Source organism: Apteryx mantelli, chromosome 19 (assembly GCF_036417845.1).
Source record: "Apteryx mantelli isolate bAptMan1 chromosome 19, bAptMan1.hap1, whole genome shotgun sequence".
Taxonomy (NCBI): domain Eukaryota; kingdom Metazoa; phylum Chordata; class Aves; order Apterygiformes; family Apterygidae; genus Apteryx; species Apteryx mantelli.
In genome coordinates this window covers 13,011,331-13,033,990 of record NC_089996.1, presented here as the reverse complement: position 1 = coordinate 13,033,990, position 22,660 = coordinate 13,011,331, and the positions used below count along the sequence as shown (strand labels likewise).

The 22,660-nt window shown below is 45.4% G+C and overlaps 3 protein-coding genes across 10 annotated transcripts in view; all 3 read right to left on the bottom strand.

Annotated features, from left to right (window-relative positions):
• RHOT1 (ras homolog family member T1) overlaps positions 1-2,340 on the bottom strand; it is a 29,240-nt gene extending 26,900 nt beyond the window's left edge. For 3 of the 5 annotated variants that reach the window (XM_067308164.1, XM_067308165.1, XM_067308166.1), the window contains exon 1: positions 2,183-2,340. In XM_067308164.1, coding sequence (XP_067164265.1) covers positions 2,183-2,219 — 37 coding nt within the window. In that variant the 5' untranslated portion in view covers positions 2,220-2,340. The remainder of the gene's footprint in view (positions 1-2,182) is intronic. The other 2 variants (XM_067308163.1, XM_067308162.1) reach the window with 1 other exon arrangement.
• A 1,207-nt stretch (positions 2,341-3,547) lies between these two features.
• RNF135 (ring finger protein 135) lies at positions 3,548-10,783 on the bottom strand. The gene is made up of 6 exons (XM_067308314.1): positions 10,460-10,783; positions 9,308-9,397; positions 8,546-8,751; positions 7,105-7,265; positions 5,659-5,760; positions 3,548-4,737 (listed from the first exon to the last, which is right to left on the bottom strand). The coding sequence occupies exons 1-6, from the start codon at positions 10,781-10,783 to the stop codon at positions 4,202-4,204; spliced, it is 1,419 nt and encodes a 472-aa protein (XP_067164415.1). The 3' UTR covers positions 3,548-4,201.
• Positions 10,784-12,404: 1,621 nt separating this feature from the next.
• On the bottom strand, positions 12,405-21,130 carry ADAP2 (ArfGAP with dual PH domains 2). 4 transcript variants are annotated; one of them, XM_067308310.1, is made up of 10 exons: positions 20,962-21,130; positions 19,992-20,122; positions 19,228-19,319; positions 19,017-19,102; positions 18,557-18,666; positions 17,747-17,893; positions 16,903-16,986; positions 15,501-15,563; positions 14,085-14,162; positions 12,405-13,469 (listed from the first exon to the last, which is right to left on the bottom strand). In XM_067308310.1, the coding sequence occupies exons 1-10, from the start codon at positions 21,047-21,049 to the stop codon at positions 13,251-13,253; spliced, it is 1,098 nt and encodes a 365-aa protein (XP_067164411.1). In that variant the 5' UTR covers positions 21,050-21,130; the 3' UTR covers positions 12,405-13,250. The 4 variants fall into 4 exon arrangements, with proteins under 4 accessions (XP_067164411.1, XP_067164413.1, XP_067164412.1 ...); XM_067308312.1 differs by lacking the exon at positions 14,085-14,162; XM_067308311.1 differs by lacking the exon at positions 15,501-15,563.
• Positions 21,131-22,660: the final 1,530 nt, after the last annotated feature.

Below are 22,660 nucleotides of genomic sequence, written 5' to 3'. Positions count from 1 at the left end.
GACAGCACAGCACTTTCTGATGACTAACTGGGCTCCTCTTTTTCCTCATATACAGAAGCCTTTTGGATCATGCTTGGCAAAAATAGCATGTTAGACATTTTCTGAAAATGAGAGGCTATTAAAAGATTGATGCTTGCACCCTGGATACTGGAACTAAAACAACCTTAAACCTAAAATGAAAACCACTGGGGATGAAGAAAGCTATGTTTTGAAACAGGCTTACATCAAAAGGTTTTCCCATAATATTTCAGAGTCTAATCTGACAGACTGCTACTGAACTCTAGCAGGTATTGCACGGTCTACATTAACTTGTTGTTTCAGACTAATAAACATACATAAAAAGACACGCATGTAAAATACCGCTAACAATATAACTGACAAGTTTCATCAATGCATAAAATAAATTTCTCCCTTTTGTTCATTACAACTCCAATAGAAATATAATATAAAGATGCTCACAATCTCTGATGTGTGCATATACTGTAGGTTGCTATATATAAAAATCTACATAGTAGACTGAAATTCACACAGTAAGACACATTGGGTACCCAGCTGCCAAATCAGAACAAATCTATATTACACCTGTAGGTAAACCCCTGACCCAAACCAGTTCAGAACACATTAGTCTTATACGTTGCAACTTTGACATACTCTTCTCCCCCCTACAATACACTAAGCAAATTCTCAGTGTTGACATGGTGCAATGAGTTGGGTTTTAGAGGGGACTACTTTGGGGGGGAAAGGGAAGGGAGTAGCTTTTCATTATAGACCATTCCTTCCTTAAACACATATTCTGCAGCTACAAAATACTAAGTCTGGCATTTTGACATTTCTGAATTCAAATGATTTTATGTGATTTCTTCTTCCCATTTACTACTTAATTAGCATATACACACACACACACACATATATATATACACACATACATACAATTCCATCATAATAGCTATAAACAAAAGATCAATTGATTTTGAATTAAACTCTGTATCTATTAAGTAACACACGCTGAGTCCAATTTTAAGCAGTATTGTCTGTGAGTTAGCAATCAGTCTGTCCAATAATTGTAATTCTAAAATGTGCATCCCTGAACTCATGGCTAAAGAAAGTAAGGTGAATTAGGCATACATTCTGAAAGGGAATTCAGGTGTGTATTCAAACGCACAAATACATTTCTAAATAAACTGAGTCTTGTGAAACTGGTCAAATAGAAGTTTTACAAGTTCAGCCCTTCCTCCCTGCATAGTAACATCTTGCTAAAGAATACCTTTAAAGCAGTCAGAGAGGATCTCTTTAGACAGTATAGACAGAGCCAATCCACATTGTAATATAATTTCGTGAACTGTACTAGAAATATATTACATGTTCATTTCACAGGAATGCTTTGTTAGCAGTACTATATTCTTAGTATAATCAGGAAATTTTACTAATAACAGTCGGCAATTACTTTGTACTCTTTTCTTGCAAGGTACTTAAGAGCACTTTACAAACTAGCAAAATAGAAGCTCCTTGGATCTTTGAAAGCCTGTCTCTGATTTGGGTACCTAAGTAAGAACTTAAGGGCATAATTTTAGGGACATGTTAAAAAAAAAAAACTCTTTACAACTTTGGCATGCGTATAAGCATGTACAGTTTACCCAAGGTCATGCAGCAAGTTAATGCAGAAGCCGCGAATGTGGACTCCCAGGCCCTGTCCTAACCACAAGTCCACAACGCCCATCTCATAACTGCCTGGAGAGCATCTGCCCACAGAGATGTTTATGATTTCCAAACGCGGCACGTAAGAAAGACTAAAGCTTGGCTGACAAAAAAAAAGGGTTTAGGCCGGCCGTGAGCAAACAGGGGGCAGGCTTCCCCTCGGCGAGCACACCAAGCCCGCGAGCAGCCCTCTGAGCCGCTGCCCAGCCAGGGGCCGCAGGCAGCCGGCAGCCCCCGGCCGCCGCGCAGGCTCCCGGGCCGCCGGCGCGTCCCCCCCGCGGGCGCGAGGAAGCGCAGGGCGGTCACGGCGGCGGGGGACAGGGCCGCCCCGCTCCCCCCCCCCCCCTCCCCTCCGCGCCGGGTCCCGGGCCGGGCCGGGCCGGGCCCCCGCCGTGCAGCGCCCTGACAGCCGGAGGCGCGGCCCCCCCGCCCCGCCCCGCCCTGCCCTGCCCCGCCGCTAGGCCGGCCCGAGCCCTCCCGCACTCACGTTCCCCCACCAGCAGGATCCTCACGTCCTTCTTCATGGCCGCGCTCGCTGGCCCCGGCGCGGGGCGGCTCACATGGGGCTGGGCGAGGGAAGCGGGGCCGCTGCGGCCTGCGATCCCCTCACGCCGCGGCCCCCTCCGCCGGCTCCCTGCGCGCCGCCTCCTCCCTCGCCCCGGCGCGGGCAACCTACGGCGGCGCGAGAGGGACAGCTTAGTGAGCGGCGAGCCCGCGCGCGCCTGCGTGCGGCGGCGCGGCGAGGCGCGGCGAGCCCGCGCGCGCGGCCCTGAGGCGGTGCGCGCGCGGCCCTGAGGCGGTGCGCGCGCGGCCGCGGGGGCCGCAGACACCTGCCTTGGGGGCCCTTCTCCGCCGAGGGGGGTTGTGCTCCTGCCTTCCCTGGGGCGATGCCCGAGGCTTCGGGCGTTAAGGAGCCGCGATCCGGATTTCGTGTGCTGGCGCTAAGGCCGCTAAGACCAACCACACATATAAATACCTCAGAAGCGCTTTCAAACTGTGTAGTCATTTATGAACAAACTGTAAGAAACTGCTGCTTCTGGGCGATACAGAATAACTTATTATTTGGGAACTTGGAGATGTCCAGCGAGTTCATCACGCCCTTGCTGTTCATCTCTCTTTCCAGATGGGCCTGCCAAGGACAACTCGGTCCTAACGAGGCAGCGTCGTTAGCTAGACATTACACTGTCATCGTTCTTCTCTTACACGCAAACAGATCTGGACCTCAGTCTTACAGAACTTTATACACACACCTGCATACATCTTACAAATGTGTTTTAGTCCAAAACGTTTCCAAACTACAGTGTTGGGTAACAGCGAATGAGAACAACCTTGAAAATTAACAGCAGCTTTGTCAATGACTTCAAAGGTCATGTGACTCTGCTCAGCTAAATGAGCTAGCTGACTCCTCCATGGTCTGTTCATGTGGAATTTCTCCTTTTTGATGATTCTGTACACCAAAGCATGCATTACACCACCTTTAAGGTGCACTGGAGCGCCTTTATCTTCCTGAAAAAGCTTTTGCTTCTCGAGAACTCTTATTTTCAGTTTGCCTGCATGAAGCAGTGGTCCTCTTAAAAACTCAGCAGAGCCAGTAGGTTTTGCAGCCTCTCAGCCCTGGCCCCTTCACCCCTCATAGGCAGCAGGGACCACCCTGCAGCCAGAAAGACTTTACAGACAAGGACAGAAACCTCCCCTGCACACTGGGAAGGAAACGCACAGAACCCCTTGGTTCCTCAGGTTCTCTGCAGGAAAAGATGGTCCCTGCCATGACACAGTCCTGCTCTCGCTCTTTAAAAGAGAGATAGAATGAACACATGATTTATTAGCTGGTACAAACGTATTTGAAAATAGCTGCTTCCAAAAACATCCCCATGACCACGACCTCACAAGGACTGACATCCATCCAGTCTGAGCTAGACTGAAACAAGATATGGTGTCTGTGAGACAGCAGGGAAGTTTCCCAGAACATCCTTTGTCAGGTCCTCAAATACATGGCCTATTTCCTCTAGTTTAGCACCTACTCTAAAGGGAAAGATTTTCATACATGAGATCACTAACGTTCTTGCCCTCTGAGCATTCTCCGCTCAAAGAGACCTTTCTAAAGAAAGCACACTCCAGAGAATGAGATTACAAGATCTGTATTTTTTTAATCAATGTAGGACGATGAGGTCCATGTGGTCCTGGTGGGCTCAGTCCCCACCTCTGTGGTTGCTAAGAAGGAGAGCTTCCTTGCTAGGTGCAGGTTTGGGACTATTTAATGCTGCTTAAGAAATCCACCTCACTCCCTCAGGGATGGTTAACACCCTTAACATACACTGGACTTGCTTTAATGAAGTATGGCCAGATCGGAGCACAGCACAAGAAAAAGCAAAGTAGAAAAAATATGAATTGCTGATTTCCAGGCAAGCCTGGGTAGCTATACTCCTTGGTAAATTCTCATGCTAAACACTAGAGCTTTTATAGAAGCTCTGCAGCCAGCTAAAATTTTCACTTTCTTGAACAGGCTTTACCTCCTGTTTGTATGACTTATAGTTAAAGATCCATTTCTATCTAGACTATACAGCCAGAAAGCAGGGTAAAGAGGATTTGAGGTATTGATTTCAAAAGTATGCAAGAGCATTTCTTTGTCTCTGATGGAGTAAAATGACATGCTTTTCTTTTGCAGCTCGAGGAAAACTCCAACCTTCAATGGTTTCTCTCTGTTTAATAATGTTTCTCGATCCCTATGCCATGCTGACAGCTGCTTTTTGGGACCTACCCGTTCCACACACCAGTAATGCTCTGATCTTCCCAATTTATCTCTTTCACCAATCATTTCATGAGCAACTCCAACAGCCCATCCATCACTGTCCTTGGTAATTACTTCCCAGGAGTGGCACCCGGTAGAGAAGCCCTGGGAACACATCACTTGGCTGATGCAGAATCTCTTGGGTGATGGTTCATAATCAGAGGGATAGCTGGAAACCATTACTTTCCTGTTCTGGGTTGTGATTACTAAGCATTGATATATTCTTGTGAGATCAAAGGTCACATCATCTGCCCCTAGAAGAGAGCAAGAAAAATATTCACACCTGCAGGTGACAAGAAGACAGATCGCCTCAGTATTTACATGCATCCTTCATAACGCTGAACATGCATTGCTTCTCAAGAACAGCAGTGAAACCCAATGATCGTACAGTAAACCTTAACCAAAGCCCAATCCTGCACATCAGCAAGAACCGTCAACCAAACACTGAGGACTGTATCCTCAGGCCAGTGATCGCTGAAACGTTTAACAGACATGATCAAGTAAACATCCATGAAGGACTCATGGACTCCGATGAAAGGTGACAGCACTTGGCATCCCACAGGATGGATTTGATTCTCAACCACAGTCTTGCAACAAAATTAGCCTTTTGCCAGTAATAAATACTGGCAATATAAAATAAATACAGTAATAAATGGGATACTTACCTTGCCTAAGAAAACTTATATAATCATCAATTCACTGAGACATGTTTTTGCATGTTTTATCAGCAAAAAACATTTGTTTTGTGTTTAAGCTACAGCTGTAGTACTATGCATTGACTGTAAAAACATTTCTGTAAAAATGAGGCAGAATTCAGACACCAAATGTAGTCACTACAGCTTAACACAGTAAAGATCAGTAAGGTGCAGTAACTGCTCATACACCAACGCATAATCTGCAGCCAGCACAAGCTACAGCACAGGCTTATATTCCTCCATAAAACAGGTTTCTTATCCTTTTTATCTTGCCTATGCAATCAAATATAGTATTACATTATGCTGCAGTAATTGATTCATTCACGGTAACTTGATTGTGTTTCTAAGCTTCAGCTGAACAGCCAGATCTCCTGCTGATGATTATAAGTACAGTTTTCTTCAGCAGATCCACAGTCATAGTATTAATTTGTTTTCACTTGAATATTGTTCTTGAAGAGTCATGCTGGCTTGCATACTTACACTGAGAAAACTGGCTTGACATCCCTGGTTCTGGGTTTTTAGTTGCAGACTCTGAAGATAATGAACAGACCCTTGTTTCCTGATGTAAGCCTGGAGGTTCTTCTAAATATGAAAAAAGAAAGTGTTAAGGTGCTTCTTCAAAATGTAAATAGGAAGTATTTATGTTTCCAAAGGAAGACATAAAATATAGTAAAACTAGCTAGTGGTTAAAGTTCAAAACAAAGATTTGTTTTTTCAATCGTGTAAATTATTGAAGGATATGTAGGCAAACATTATTCATATCCAAACCTATCAAAACACTGTATGCAGCTGTACTCACTGTGGCCAGAATGGAGCAGTTAGAAGGTTAAATACATGGAGCAGTTTGATGTCTTGTTGCATTTCAATATGCAGATAAGCCAATTTCTTTCATATTTCACCATATTTATGGTGGTCTTTTGTTTTTTTTCTGAGCATGCCGTGTTTCTTGTGTTACTTGCACAGGCATTTCACAAGCACCAAGTAATTTTTGAGTCTGCCCACTGAAAAGCATGACATTCAGTCCTACAGCTTTGAGGACTGTTTCTAATTTTCTGTGATACTGTAAGGCATATTTACAAGACTTGTTTGCAGACACTTTCTGGTATAGTTACAAGATACATTGGCTTTGTCAGGAAAGCCAGCTTTAAAAGTTCCTGCCCTATGTCTCTGCCTACTGACTCCTCGGTTGTGCTGTTAAAAATGATTGTGGAGCAAACTTGTAAAATCGATTGCTGAAATAATCCAGATAAGAAAAACCTTGAGGTAAAAATATGATGAAGTAACTCGGGTTTTTGAGTACTAGTGCTTGCAAAAGGCAAGTAGTAATGGAAAGGGTGGTAAGGGGAGAATCGACCCTCAGTATCAGTGGGGTTTTAGTTTAGTCTAAGTTGCTCTCAAAAATACTCACTGGACTTTCTAAAGCAGACAGACTGTGCTGGGAAGAGGAGAACTCCATAGCAAAGCCCAGACCAATTCCAGAAGGCTTTGCCTGGACACAGCTTTTGGTGAGAGGGAATTTTATGCCTAATATTAGCAGAGACTTTGCTTTTAGACTCCTCTATATTTAGAAAACAATATTTATACGGGTTATGTTTCATTCTCCATTTCTAATCTACATGTCTATCAGTTCTTTTCTTTTGGGCTCCCATTAAAGAAGTATAACGTAGTCACGTTATCTACAAAACTGCAAGGGGATTTAGAACAATATGCACACCTGTTTTCTCTGAAGTTTTTGGTTCATTTTCCAATGTTACAGACCCATCTATTTGTAAGAATGACTCCCCTACAAATCTTCAGCATGGGGTCAAAGCAATGTCAAAATATAGCAGTCTCACATGTAAGGGATTGAGTGAGGTGGAGAGGCCACATGCAGGACCCTGCTGGATCAACTCCCTCTAATAAAACAAGAGATTTCAAAAAACTCACCTGTTGGGAACTGCCCAGAGTATTTCTCCAAAAGTAACATTTCCAATTGTTTCTTAAGATCTTCTGCAGCACTTGTGACAACATTAATCTTCTCCTCATCAAGTGTAATTTTATCTGTTGTTAAAGGCGAGCCTTTGTACCCATCTCTCTCAGGTAAGTTACTCTAATAAAGACATAAAACAAGAATCAAGGCGGGGATGTAAATAATAGCAGTTATTTCATCTAGCATATCAGGTGATACTACAAAGCCAGAGTGGAAAAGCAGCAGTGATCTCTCTAAAATCTTATTCTTTGTGTGGACAGCTTCCTTTACAGAATATGTATTTGAGAGGAATAACTGGAAATCTTACAGAAAATATGATCTTGATCAAGAATAAACTAATTTGTTTTCCCCAAGAAAACTAAGAATGGGATAATTTTTCTTAAATATATTACAGTTTCCTTATATATATATATATATATATATGCATACATACACAATACACATTCATCACAAACTCTTTCTCTTTTTAAGCTTTCTTGTTCTAGGAACCCAAACCCAAAGTTTTAAAATGCATTAGGATGAGATCTAGCATGCAATACCCAGGGAGGGCTAAGCTTCAATTGCCTACATTTAGAAACTGTGGAAATCTACATCTGAGCTTGTCCTCTTAGTCTGCCTTTACAGTCTGTGGAAAGAAACAGGCATTCTGAAGGCTTGATTCATCTCATCCGAAGGTAGGCGTCTCAAGTAGGCCAGATGACTCATGCTCTAAAAGTACCTGTTTCTCTTAAGTGCCTATAACGGGAGTCTAGATCAGATGTAAATACATAAAGTTGCATGAGATGAATTCCAATGCAGGCCACTGCGCCTTGCCCTGGCAATCCACTTCTGTCTCCTAGCACTTCCATACCTGGTGAGCCCTACTCCAAATTCCCACTAACTAATTAACATCATTAGTATTGTCTTCCACATCAAAATGGGCTATGCAGAATTAAAAGTGCTTTTACTGCCTCTTTTGAGAGCCCTTGACAGATTTTTTACAAAAAAAGTTATTAGAACATACTTAATGACTTTGTGAGTCCTTTAACTTGCATACATGTATTTTTTTTCTGGAATATAAAAAAAATATATATAATAAAGATTCTTAACTTAACCTTAGATTTGACTCAGGACTGGATTTAAGGAAGTACATTCCCCACTTCATTCTAGCTCACTAACCTCCTTGAAACAAATCGAGTTCTGAATTCGCATCCCTAGCCTATGCCTTTTCTAGTATTTTCTCCCCTCTGAATTTTCCGCTCCAAGCTTTCACTGGTAGCAGTAACGGTGGTGGATTGGTATCACTGTCTCTAGTGAGAATAGTGCAGTGGAGATCTGAAAGCACTCTGTACCTCTTCAGTCTTTTAAGAGATTTAGCTCAAGAGTTTCTGCCTACATTCAGCCACTTCATTTCATCACTTACCAGTCCTTCTCCATTGGGCTTTGATGTCTGTGAGCTCGTTCACTTCGGCACAGAGCTGGTCAATAGTCTCTTCAATTTTCTGTTGAGTTGCTTGTTGCTGTTGTTCAAAGAACATCAGTGTGCTTCTCCCCTGTCTTTCAATGTATTTCTTCATGCAACAGCAATCTTTAGTAATCTGGCTTTTGATCTGAGATGTATATTCCTGGAAGGCAGAAAACATGGAGTTCTTTGTCTTTGTAGAAAAGACATATGTAACATGAGAATCTACTACCTCATCTAATGCACTCTTTGACTGACCTCTACAGATCAGTAGCAGCTGTCTTTATTCAAAGGAATAAAATATATTTGCACTGTCCTGCATTGCTTGCAATGGGATTTTGAGCATGTTAAGGATCTTGACTATTTTATGGCCAGCAGTCTTTGGTCAACATCTTCATAAAGATCCATATTCCCTCTTTATACCTTGCATTTTGCCTCTAAAGTTTCCAGAAGCATCCAGGCTACTCCTGGGATAGGCAGAAAAAGAAAACAACATGCAACTCCTGTGGCCCTTGTGCCAGCTAAGACAGAGGTTAATGCAGCTGGTGCTGTAGTCCACTCTCAGCAGAAAAAAAAAAAAAAAAGAGTTGTGAGTAAAGAAGGAAACAAAAAGGAGATTCCTGCTTTGCACTGGAAGGCTACACTGGAGTCAGTCATGTGTCTCCAGGTGGATGTGGAAGCAAAAGTTAACTGAAGTTAATGAACGTACACATCCGTACCTTTGTTTTACTCAGATCCTTCCCCAAGAGGCAGATGGTCTCTTCAGTCATTTCCAATTGCTTGGAGATCTCACCTATCTCTTCCTCTTTAAAGTGACACATCTGTATAACGCTCAGAGAAAACATGGCTAGGTTAGAAAGTAGAGTAATAAAAACACCTACATCATGGATATTAGTTATGCACTGACTGGTTCAAAAGGGGAGTAGAGGTCACAATTAATTGTGAGCGTAAATAATCACAGCAAAGCCAACATTCAGCAATTATATATTCAAATGTAATTATGAGCTTAAGCCCTTTGCTTGACTGCAGAGATTGAAGATAACTGTCTTTTGGGCATACACGTGTGTATAGTGCTAAAATAATGAGGGTCAATAGTCAGATTTTGCTCATTTCCTCCATCAAAATTTGGGAGCTTTTTAAAGCTTTTTTTCTCTTTAAGCAGAGATCTAGATAATGAAGCAGATCCATCTTGTGCCATTTGGCTAGGTGGAGCTGTAGCACCGTATAAATAATATTTCGGTTAGATGTCTCCAGTGCTAAGACTGTGCAATAAATAACACCGCTTAAAGACATTTATGAAAAGAGGAGGGAAAGAACAGACAGGGACTGGGATACAAAACAACTGAAGCAATGCTCTGTCCTCCAGGACGCTCAGTGCTCCAGGCGATGCCACACACTGCAATTGCACTATTTGCCCATTGCAAGTTTTAACTAGAAGAATAATAAGGCAAGGGTGAAAAATGGAAACAGAAACAAAAGAGAGTATCAGAGAGATGGAGAGAAAGAAAAACAGGTGAAGATAGATTTACAGATGTCTAAGGTCTCCAGCCCTTCAGTGCTCAACAGGCAGTGCTCTAGCATCCTCTCGTAGCACCCCCTTTTGCATATCTGTAGCCCTCTCAATGTGATGTTGTTATGAGAATGCTAAAATTGCATGTGAAATGCAAAGTAGCCAGGAAGAAAAAAAAAAAAAAAAGGCAAGAAGAAAGATGAAGTTAACTCAGTCCCAGCCACATCCCCATTTTCACAGCCCTGGAGAGGGGTATCCCCAGGGGTTACCGAGGGCAGGAGCCCCGGGCTGTCCCTGCCTGTCCTGGGGGGCTGCCGCCAGCGGGAGCCCCGGGCAGCCTCTGGCTGTACCTTTCCCGCATCTCTCCCTCCGCTGAGCTCTGGCTGCCCCAGGCGCCGCCTCTGTCCAGTTCCAGTTCCAGTTCCTCCTGTCTCTTCAACTCTTTCTCCTTTTCCTCCCTGGGGATCGAGCTCACCAGAAGGGCCAGCTCCTGGTTGGGCCGTAAGTCCTTCAGCTCGAAGCCCTCGCGGCAGAGCGGGCAGCTGGCGCTCCGCTTCGCCTCGCAGCAGGCGGTGATGCAGGGCCGGCAGAAGCTGTGGCTGCAGACCGCGAGCCGCACCAGGCAGCACGGGCGCTTCAGGTCCAGGTCGGCCCGGAGCTGTTGGAGATCCAGAGAGGCCTCCATGGCCTCCGGTATTTCAGTTTCGGTTCCTGCAGGCGCTTCCTCCCGCCTCCCCAGAGGCTCCCGCATGCGAGAGCTGGGAGACAGCGACAGGATGGCAGGGACAAGGTGTCCCCTGCAAGAGCAAAGGGAGAGAGCAAAAGATACTGCAGGATGGTGCCTCTCCTCGGACGCTGGCTCTGCTGTGCTGCAGCGGAGATGGGTCCACCTGCACAGCTGGGCCGGGGCCACCGAGCTCACCCCGGGCAGGACGGAGCAGAAACGGGCCAGGAGGCTCCCGCAGAGCTCCAGCCCGGGACACGGGCGCAGCCAGAAAGTTCAGTGCGTGGCCCAGCACTCCCCTCTTCTGGCAGCTCTAGTCCAGGAATTGGTTTGATTTCGAAATGAAGTGTCACGCAGAGCGCTCGGTGATCCGGCCTTGACTTTTACTGACTCTCCCCCAAAAGTTGTTGCATCTGCACTATTTCATTTTCTCAGGGAGTTTCCTGGTTTTGTAACAAAGTCACAGCAGAGCTGCTGACAGGGCTGGCCTACTGACCCATCCGGGAGAGCAAGCAACCCCGCTCAGGAAGACCTGCACAGCCCCATCCAGGAAGTTTAGGCTATTGGGTGGCCTGATCCCTACCCAGCATCATCCCCCATTACTAAGCTCATCTTAAAACAACAATTAATGTATGTAAAACCAAACCAAGACTGCTATTGTTCCTCATACAAGTCAGCAGGTGCTTTGCTATTGATTTTGGTGGCTGCTGGATTAGGCTGTTACAAGATTTGCTGAACCACCACGAGCTGGAATTCAGGTTGTGTGGGGAGAACGGGAACACAGGGGAGTTTATGGGTGCATATAAGCAAAACTCCTGCTGCAGATTGCTCAGGGTTAGACAGTGATGAGCTGGCTGAGACAGGGAGAAGGAAGATCCAACTCCAACAATTTTTCCACACTATTGCACACACACAAAAAATTAATTAATCTCACTAATCCCTGCACATATCAGCACTTCCTCATTTCTGCAGTAGAGGAAAACTATTCTGGGTATCTCAGACTGGCTGGCAAGCATCAGCAAGAGGTGACAGCTTCACCAGAAACTTAGCTTGCAAGACTTCCGCTTGATTTGCAAACTAAGGCAGTATTAAAAGAGAAGAATCAAATATCTGAATGACTGGCTGCTTGGTAGAACCAAACCTTACATCCCGTCCACCAAGAAAAGGCTCAGTACACTCTATCAACCAATGTAAATCTTCACCGATTCCTGCATGGAATGGATTAAGTGGTACCCGATTGGGAGGCATTCACTCTCCACTTCCAGTGCTGGTATTCCTTCACTGAGTGTCTTCAAGCAGGTCACTGAAGATAACACTTTTAAAAGTAGCTTCTGCCTTTCAATGCCCAGATTAGACCAACTCACTAAGTGAATCTAGAACCCAAAGCTTCCAGGAGGTAGGACAGATCAGTATATCTTCATCCTGAACTCATAAAGTCTTGGTTGGGGCACCACTATCCAGGGTTGCTTTGGAAAAGTGAGAGGTTCACGTGTCAGATTTGCCACTTACAAAAGAGTCAAATAGCAGAGACTGCCAAAAGCAAGGAGCTAGGGGTGTCATCAGACTGATTCCATTACAGTATCCTCTACAATTCAAACATGACTTTTATTTTAATAATTTCTGTATCAGAAATATAACACTGTAAAAGACATTAAACCCACTGAAAACAACCCTGTCCCTGTCTGGAGAGAAGCTGCAGGCAGGTGGAGCACAGCTACTGAGCTTTACATACGCTCAGTGGCTGCAAGAGTGCGCAGCACTGCTTGGCTCTGCTCTTCCCAAAGTAGGACATCCAGTGAGTCCAGCACAAACTGGCATCTTAAGTCTATCTGACAGGACACCCAGCATCTTCCTGGTAGGTGATGATCTCTTTGTCTCTTGGTCACTGGCTTTATGTACTCACGTAACAGATGATCACACTCACCGGCAGGATATATGCCACAGGCTGGATTGTCAAATACATCCTACAGGATGTATAGGAGTCCTCTTCTGGCCTCAGACCGAGGCCAGAGGGGGAGGATCTGGTATAACAGCACCTACAGGGTCCTCAAGGAAATGCATGTCAGTCTCTCCTGGGGTCAGAATTTCTCTGCTGACCTTGTTCCTTTTTCCATAAAGACAGCACTGGCTGGTTCATCCCTACATCAGGAGAGGAAGGCCTCCTCCTCCCAAAAACAGACAAGGGAAGGAAGAGAGAAGACACTTCATGCAAGGTTCTGCAGGGACACAGATCCTTCTAAACATCCATATCCCCCTCTTACTCATTTCTTTGCTGCGTCCCTTGCGCCTGCAGCTGTTCAAGGAAGAAGTCCTCTGTACTAGTCACTCACGGCAGGGCCTTGAGCACCATCCTTGCCAACAGAAAGAGGCCACAGAGCAGCGCTGAACAGAACCCAAAACTGCAGTTCACTGGAACTCTGTGCTAGTCTTAGCCAGTCAAAGGCTGGGCAAGGACTCCATTCAAAGCATCTATCCACTCCCTCTGCTCCCTGTCGGTCTCGCACATAAACACAAACTCTCTCGTTGGCGTGACCACAGTGATCCCTGGTTTCCTCTTCTTCACCTGGACTCCCTGGGGAAAGCCAGCTCGTACTTCATACCCCTCATCCATCCTTCCAATAAAAACACGGCCCTGTTCAAATGCATCCTGGAAGGAAGGAATCAGAAGACAGCCATTAGCTAGTTGACAGTGTGGCTCCAGCAGACACTGTTCTATCCTTTGACATGGAGCAGGAACTGGGGACCCCTGGGGGGGACATTGCTCTGATGACATGCAGCAGGAAACAGAGCAGAGCTTTTCTGCACTCACAGGCATTCTCCAAAGAAAGAAGTAAGGACCCACCCTTGCAGAGCTGGCTAGTAGGAGTTCAGAAGGAGCATGGGAGGATATTCTCGGGGTCAAATGTGTCAGAAAGTGTCAGGAAGCATTCAGTGTTAGGAAGCATGACACTGGGGCTCTCAAGCCTCTGTTATTAGTATTCACCTAAGGTTATATACACACCTGCAACACGGGTGGGACTGAGTGGTCTATAAATCTTCATGGCAGGTGCAGTGATTTTTTAAAGACCTAGATCTTCCTCGTGGCTACTGAGGGGGCCAGAGTTCCCAAATTGCTCAGCTCCAAAGAGATCCAGCAACAAAGGAGATGAGCTCTTGGGAAGCACCTGTCTCAGTCTTGTGCAGCCACTGGCAGAGTGGGATAAGAACAGCACTCCCCACTCCGCAAAGGGGCTTGTGGAATAGTGAAGAACACTCTTCTTACCAGCGGATTTTTAAAGTAAATCAGGATCCTCTCTTGAGAGTCCAGGCTGAACCAGCGCACTTTAAAGGCCTCCTTCTGCTGCAAGGAGATGGCAGAAGCTCTTTAAAGACCAAGCCCCAAAGGGGAGTTCTGCCTATTCAGGCAGGATCCCTGGGCTGCTTCTCTGACTCCAAGCTTGAGTTCAGTCTCACTTTAGCCCCATAACTGGTAATAGGTGACACACTGCTGTGTGCAGACCTCAGCTCCCTTCTCTCTGGGTTCACACTAGAGATTTGTATTCAGTGACAATCCTTTGGGTGAGGCAGGACAGTTTCGTTCTACAAGTGATCAAACTATCAGGTTTCAGGAAACTGCAGCAAATGGATTAACTGAAAGCACTGCAGAGAAGGATCCCTGGGCCAGTGGCTGTCAGGAGTGTGTGCAGGCAATTTAATTATTTTGGCTGGGGAGGTGTTTTTAAAATTTAATTTTTAAAAAGTGCTAATTCCATCAGCTGTGCTCATCTGAACATGCCCTGATCTATTCACTCCTCTGATGAATTAAGGGTCCTCTTCTAGGGCTCACTGCAGTTTGAGCAGAATTTAGGCCTCAGGTGAAGAAAAAAAACCTAAACAAACCATCTCTCATGCTTTTGGCTGTGAGCATACTCTCTGCCAGCACCTGCAGGAAGATCTACTGGGACACTAGCACTAAGTTTGGCCAAAAAAACAGCATATTCAATATCAGCATTTTATTACTGAACTTTTTAATGGGACTTTGACGCAGGGCTCATTCAGTGGAGAGCAAGACAAGAGGCAGCAATGTTCAAACAAGACCTCAGGTCTTTCTCTCCTTCTCTAAGCAGAGTCTGAACTCTCCCTCTCCCACTCCATTCCAAGAAGTAGCAGCCAATACTCTCCCACAAAAAACAAATCAAACCATAGACTTCACTGCAAAGCATTTGCTTAATCTTACTTCCTTGCTATAAACAGACGTGACTTCTGTGCTACCAAGTTAAGAGAGAAGTGGGGGGAGTCAGCATGTGATTTCTGTTCCAGAGAGCTGCACAGTCCTAGAGCTGCAGCTAACAGGCATACAATACAGCAACCTGTTCAGTGCTGCATAACAGTACTTTGCATTTCCACTATCAGTTAATCCATCTTGCTTATTCAAGGAGGATCCTCCTTCCCAGTCTTATTTTCCATACAAAATTAAACATAATTCCAAAGAACATTACAGACTAGAATATAATCTCTTTTATCGACCCAGGAAGCAATTAGTCACTCAACAAATCATTTACTAATAATCACCATAGCATTTGTTGGACTAGATGATCTCCAGAGGTCCCTTCCAACCTCAACCATTCTGCGATTATTAGATATTCTCCATCTGGAAGAATCCTGTTTGCCTACTGCCAAATATGTAAGCTGAACATACCTTTGGTCCTGTTTTCTCCATATATCCTTCTTTGATATAATTTCTTGTAATCCTGGGTATGAGCTAAGAGAACACACACAAAAAAAATGTCTGCCATGTCATTCAGGCTCACTTTTCTGTTCTGTTTCTGTCAAAGCAAATCACCACCAATTTTGGCTTTTGGGGCTTGGGTTTTTTTTTGGCTGCTCAGTAAAGGGAAGTTTGAAATAAGAAGGAACATAATGTTTCGTTTTTTTTTTTTTTTTTGAAAGATTACTCTTTAAAAAGATCACATGGAGACTTTTTGGCCTCAAATGTTGAGTTTCTTTTTGCAGGTTATCTACAGGGTGGCCATTCCTTCTCCCTCTTCTGTCTATTCCCAAGACTCACCTACTAACTTGGGCTATATGCAGGCTGGCTGTTGTCTGGCTGCTCTACAAGAGATGTTAATTCTACCTACCTGTGATCAAAGTAGAGGCTATACTAAGGAACGCGAAGGACATCAGAAGAAAAAAAAGTTCAGTGACGCTCACCGCCTGGAAAGGAATAACCTAGGAGCTGTGACAGAGCATCTTTGTGTTTACTTGAGAAACTGATATTCCTGCCAGGCAAGAAGATGATAAACCTAACCAGAGTAAGAGCAGACCCCCAAATTAGAATTCTTGCTTCCTTGTCTTGGCCGTTAAAAGACTTTCCTTCATTTCTGTCTCTAAGGGAACAGAGTACTAAAGAATATTTGTGTTGGCACTAATAGAGAAATTGAACATTAGTGATCAGATGTGTCACTCTTCTTGTTATCACAGTTTGTGTGGTTAAACACAAATATATTCTGAAAAGCAGGCAAAAATTTAGCTTGTATGTCCAAAACCCACCAGAAGGGGGGACAAAGGTTAAGGAAAGTGGTTTTTTTTAATCTAGAAGTTCATCCATATCTAGCTGTGCAGATAGAAAGAGCTTCATATATATCAAAAAACAGGGAAAACAATGGCACAGTCTCCTAACAGAAATTATCAAAGTCAGCGTTACGGAATTATTCTCTCTGAAGTTGGCTCTCCATGTGTTTCTTGCACAACTGTTTCTGTGCATCTGCTCTGCAGATGTATTTTTACCCAGTGCCATCACACAGCCAGAATCCAGCAGCAGTTCTACTCAAACCTATGCCATCTCCGTACACTGCAAGGCTGCTGCCACCAAATCACAGCCTTAGCACCAGGCTGAGGCACACCAGACATCGGGCACCGTGCAGGTCTCCAGGACAGCCTGGGATGACGGCCTCCTTCTTTTCCCAGAGAAGAAGTGTGACTGCGGTTGGCATTTCCAAACCTGCATGCTGCTGTTTGAGCATGTGGCCCCACTAGACGTGAGGAAATGTTTTCTCACGCTGTGTTTGCACAGACTGCTTCAAGCCCTGTGTGGTTCTCACCTCAGGCTCAGGAACAGCTGGGAAGGTCGTTCTGAGGTAATGGTAACGCGCTGCCCGAATGGCATTGAACCAGTCGACAATCTCCTAGGGGAAACAGCAAATGCAAACATAAAGACGAGAACAGCGCCAAGGGGTAACAGTGCTGCCTCTCCAAAGCGCCTTACTCCTTCCTGTGACTTTGCAAAGACGCATTTTCTCCCAAAGGGACAGAGCGTCAATGACTCATTCCAGACATCTGAGAAACACTGAGCCTCCAAAATAATTTTTAAATGCCCCTCCAGGAAGGTCCCAGACATCCTTGGCATGTCTCCTTGGGGAGTCACCCTGTTCTGTGTACACAGGCTTTTTCAGTTGATTCAATTACGTATTGTTTAAAAACTTTTAAACCTGGAAAGACTTGAGAACTACGGCAAGGGAAAGATCAGGAATCTAAAAACCCTTTAGACATTCTTCTTTTTAAAATTATCATGTTTTGGGTAGAAGTAATGCAGAACAACAATACACTGAATTTATGGAATATCTTCCATATGTGTCAAAGGCTTCAAATCATATAATCACTGAACTGTATAAAATCATTAGATAAGTATCTTGCAGAGACTTATGTATGTGCCCCACTGAAGCCTTAAGACTATTCAGTGTGTGAAGCTGAATATATGCCCTCACAGAACAGGAGCAAGATGAGACTCACTATAGTTACTAATGCCAAATTCTGCAGCTTTCTATATTCTACAAGTCCTAGCAATTTCAAATAAAACCAGATCCTGCAGAAGCAGGATATCTTTTCCAAAATACAGATCCAACATCTGAGAATCTTGTTCATTCCAAAAATCTCTCTGGTATTTACCTTTCCACTTTCGTGATAGACAAAAAGGTTCCTTGTTTGACCATCTGTGTGGTATGTGATCTGCAGTCCATGAGCATGTTTGATTTTCTCTGTCTGGAACATCGCATTCAGAGTCTCAATGCTGATAATGGCTTTTGGACTTTTAGACTGTGGAATGAAAAGCATCAGTGTATTAAAGTGATTTTAGGGAAGGCAGTGGATCACAGCTGAACTGTATGAGAATTAGATCCCTACTGAGCAGAAAGCCAGCATCCTAAAATATCTGCATATCAGATATACCTGATATATAAAGCCTTGATTATCTGTGTCACATAAAATTACTTACAAGAATGACTCCCTTTCCTTGACATGCTGGGTGGCTGTTTGAGAGGGATGTTTCTGAACTGCAAGGGATGGGTTCTCTCTCCAGCCCGACAGTTGGAGAGCAATTAAAAACACTCTCCCATGGAAGAGAGACATGTTGGAGATGATGTTGCAGAAGTTGCTGAGAGAATATTTTGGTAATATAAGAGGTAACAGCTGCCAACAGACCTCTTCTTCATCTTGCCATTCAACTGCCAGTATCCCTTTCCTTTGTTCACTAAACAAGGAGGCAGCTGTGGGGCTCAGAAGAGGGATAAGGAAAAGGGCTACACCCAAAAGAGCAATTGCCTAAGATAACACAGATGTCAATGTGGAAGTGTCTTGGCTGCTCCAAACCCAGGCTGGCAGAGACCAAGCGATCTGGGCCGTTATTTGCTGGTAAATAGCAGGGTCTGCGGCTGGATGTTGACCAGTTTACCTATGGCCAACTCTGGCTGAGGAACTCACTTCTTTGACGTAGTACTTCATCACCCCTTCCCCTGCTGATAGAACAAATCGCCTCTTCTGGAACTGCCTGCTTTCCCGTCCACGCTTCCAGAGGAATCCTTCACGGCTACCTGCAGATTGGACCAAGACACGTGTCACAGAAAAGCAGCACAATAGCAGGACCATTTATCTACATAGTGATGTACCACAGAGTTTCTAGTCTCTTTCCCATCTGAAATTTTTCACCTCAAATGAAAAAAAACAGTGGAAAGCTAGAGAACTGTAAGATCACGTGTGGGCTAAAAGCTCCCTGCACTTGTCTGAAGTGTCTTTCGGGGAGCTTCTTCTCATGGTTACAAACTCAAAAGCACATCTAACGGCTCAAATACGACAAGCCATCCTTACAGATCTTCAAAGTTGCAAACAGAGCACTGTGCTGTTGAACTTAAGGCTAACACCTTTTCCCTGGCAATCCTTTTACCTGCAGAACAAGGATGTTGGCAGACCTGGGTGGCAACAAATTCCTCACGCTCATATTTAGCTCTAATCCATTGTTCTCTTAAAACCCTGAAAGAGGAAAACATGGATAAAGCTGATTTGCCTCAAATCCATTTTCACCAACCAACCAAAGACACATGTAGAGGGAAGAAGGAATTCAGTAGCTCTGCAGCACTGAATAAACCAGCACTTACAAGCAGTCTTTGGACTGAGGGATGTAATAGTAGGGAGGGACTTTTGCCTCATATTTAGCTTTGGCACAGAGATTCCCATGACTCTTCATAAACTGAAATATAAAAGAAGTTTCCATTAGGTAGACAACTACAAAATCAATACTGCATCATTAACATAAAATGAAACTTGGATCAAAGGGAGCCCTGCACTTTTTGCTCAGTTCTGCCATAACTCTCTGTGTATCTTTACATAAGTTTATAAATTTCCTTTGGCACTACAGCTTGCACTTTTTAGGTGGCTGACCCTTTTTAAATCTGTTTATGGTTCTGAACCAGACAGAAAGGATCACAAGATTGTGGTTGTTGATTAAAAGAACAAAAGAAAATGAGGAGAAGATATATTTGTTTATGATCTCCCTACACCTAAACTGCAGATCATATAATGAACACAATTCAGCAGAAAGATGAGAGGCTGAACCAACACTTAAGAAGGGCGTTTTGCTTACTAAATAGAAAGCACTACCTGAAAGTCCCTGCAGGCTTCCAGACCCCAGTGTGCAGTTACTACATGCTACATAAAAATGCACTGCAGGCTGTTAGAAACACAACGGCCCTTCAGTGTGATCTGAGCAAGCAGACACATAAAGTCTCCCTGTTCACCCGTGGAGTTAACTTGGCTCTGCGCGGCTGTTCCTCTGTCCATGGTGGACGGCAGATGAACTGAGACAGAGATTATGCTGAAACATGGAGGAAAGAAAGTGAATTCTTGCTTTATCCTCCCGTACCTCTATAAGATCGTTCTCCCAGAAGTCAAGCCGAAGGGATTTGACCCTGCTGATTTGAGGAAGATTGCGATGGATCCCAGAGCAATTCAAACAAATGAATATTCCAAGTTTGTAAGAAGCCCACTCTGTATCTAGACACAAACACAAAGAATGTGCTCATGTATGGGGAAAGGCACAGCCACGGGCAAGGGCAAAAAGCACATCTGATGCGCAGCCCAGGCTTCACGCATCAAATCCGGTCCCAGGGCTTTCAGTTATGACTTCATTGTACTCAGAGAAACTGCACTTGCTTTCACACCAACAGAGAACGTGGCCCCGCATTTATAGGCTTTTCCGCTATTTGTTTGAATATTTGTTTAAAAACTAATGCGACTGTGCAGGCAGCCTAGAGGCGACGCAAAAGCTAATTCGAGGATGACTCTTGTTACCGAATCGACCGTGGCAGGATGTTGTGGACAGCAAGCGCTATGGAGAGCGCAACCACCCAGAGCCGGGACCACGAGCGTCCATCACCCAGCAAAAGCTCCTGCTCTCGCCCGCTGCAGCGTCCCCCGAAACGGCCTCGACCAGCGGATCCTCGGGGCCGCCGCGGGCGCTCCCGCGCGCTCGCTTCCCGCGCCTCTCCCTTATCGCCTCAACCACAAGCTACTCGTCCTCTCCTTCCAGCCGCTGCGGGCTGCTGATCAGCGGCCCGGGACGCCGAGGGCAACCGTCGCCTCGACGGGGCGCGGGGTGCCGCCGCCTTCGCCGGGCCGTTCCCACGCGCGGTCGCCAAACCGCCTCGCTCGCTCGCTCGCTCGCTCTCCTCCTTCAGCCTACAAATAGCTGCGGGGAAGCGGCCGGGGCGCGGGGCCGCTTCCTGCCCCGGGGGCTCCTCGCGGGGCTCGTCCCCTCGCGGGGCTCCTCCGCGGGGCCGTCGCCGGCGGCGAGGGGCGAGGGGCGGGCAGGGCCGCGGGGGCGCCGGCCTTACCCGCGGCCCCGCAGTCGGCGCAGCGGTCGTTCCCGGGCGCCCTCAGCAGCTCCAGCAGCAGCGACTTGTTGCGGTCGCGGTCCATCATCGCCGCCGCCGGCGCCCGGCGCTCTGCGGGCGGGAGGCTCCGCGCCGGGCGGCGAGTGAGGAACCGGCGGGAGCGCGGCCGCACGGGGGCCCCGATCCCGGCCCCGACCCGGCCCCGGCCCCGGCCCCGGCCCCGGCCCCGGCCCTCGGGCCGCCCCCTGGCGGCGGATCGGCCTCGGCGCCGCCCGCCCCTAATGGCCGCGAGCCGGAGCCGGAGCCGGAGCCGCCGCCGCGGCCGGAGCCGCCGCGTTCAAAGCGCGGGGAAACGGGGCCGCTGCGGGGCCGCAGCGCTGCGGGCGGCGCCCTTCTGCCGCGGGGAGAAGCTGCTGTCGGACCCCAGAGCTCACCCTCGCTCCGGGCGGGGGACGGAAAAGACACCGTGTAAGAGGAGAGATTTTCAACAAGGTTAAAGCTGCACTTTAATATTATCTATTTATTATTATCTTTAATAATATTTTATAATTATACAACTATTATAATAATAAATTATTATTTTATTTATTATTATTATTTTTTAAGGGTATTCAAACACTTCTCATTTGGAAAGTGGTTTCAGATTTAAGTTTCTTGCATTAGTAAAGCGCTAATGCAGGCGATTCTCATTGGGTAAAGTTTATGTATAAACTTGTAAGAAAAAAAAATTGAGCTGTTCATTTTGCAGGGACTTACATTATACAGTGTTATAGATGTATTATTAGTTTAAAATACTCAAGCAAACTTTCCCTTCTTTTTAGGCAAAAAGCAGCACTGCGGACATTATTTTTGTTCCTGTAAAATTGCATGGGCTCAGTTTGATCAAAATCAGTTGAATCAGCTTGTGACTGGCAAAAAAAAAAAATATGGTAAAGTCATGAAAGGAAGGAGAAGAATATGGCAAAGTCACGAAAGGCAGCAGCAGCAGCATATCTTGAAGTAGAATAAATTCTATATAGGTATTTGAACATTATCTTCTTTCCACTCTTAGGCTTTGAGAGCTGTTGTACACTAGAATATAAAACTGGATTTAACTGTCCCAGACAGAGCCTTCCTGCAAGCCATACGCTGAAGCCCTTTTGCTAGTTTGATCTTTGTGCTGTCCTTACCAACCCTGTAAAATAAGAGAATCTGTATGACATTTGCATAATGGTTATTCACATACTAGAAGAAGTTTCAGTGAATTCTCAGGCACCGATTTTCTCTGTGCTTTCCAGGTACCTTCAATAATTCCCATGATTCCCAAAGCTGATGTTTATGTTTTGGAAGAAAAGAGTGTTTTCTGCTCCAACCAGAACTCTGTTTTCATACTTTTCATATTTTCATACTGTGAAAGTGCTTGATGGGCAGCATAAAGTAGTAAGCATGGCCCAAAGCATTGCAGAAAAACATTTTGAGTCCCTGGTAGGCAATTACTACAGCAGTGGAATGGATCCTGTGAAGCATTTCCTCTTCAGCTCAGTTAATCAGAAACAGCCACAGTTCTTTCCCCCCCACCAAGAGCAGCTGGTACCATATAGAAACATGCATTCTTCTGGCATACAAAAGAAGAGGGATGTGGAATTCCTTGCTTCAACTTCTGGTCTTTTATGAACTCTTTCTGGTCTTTTATGAACTCTTAATCTTAAATTGACACTGT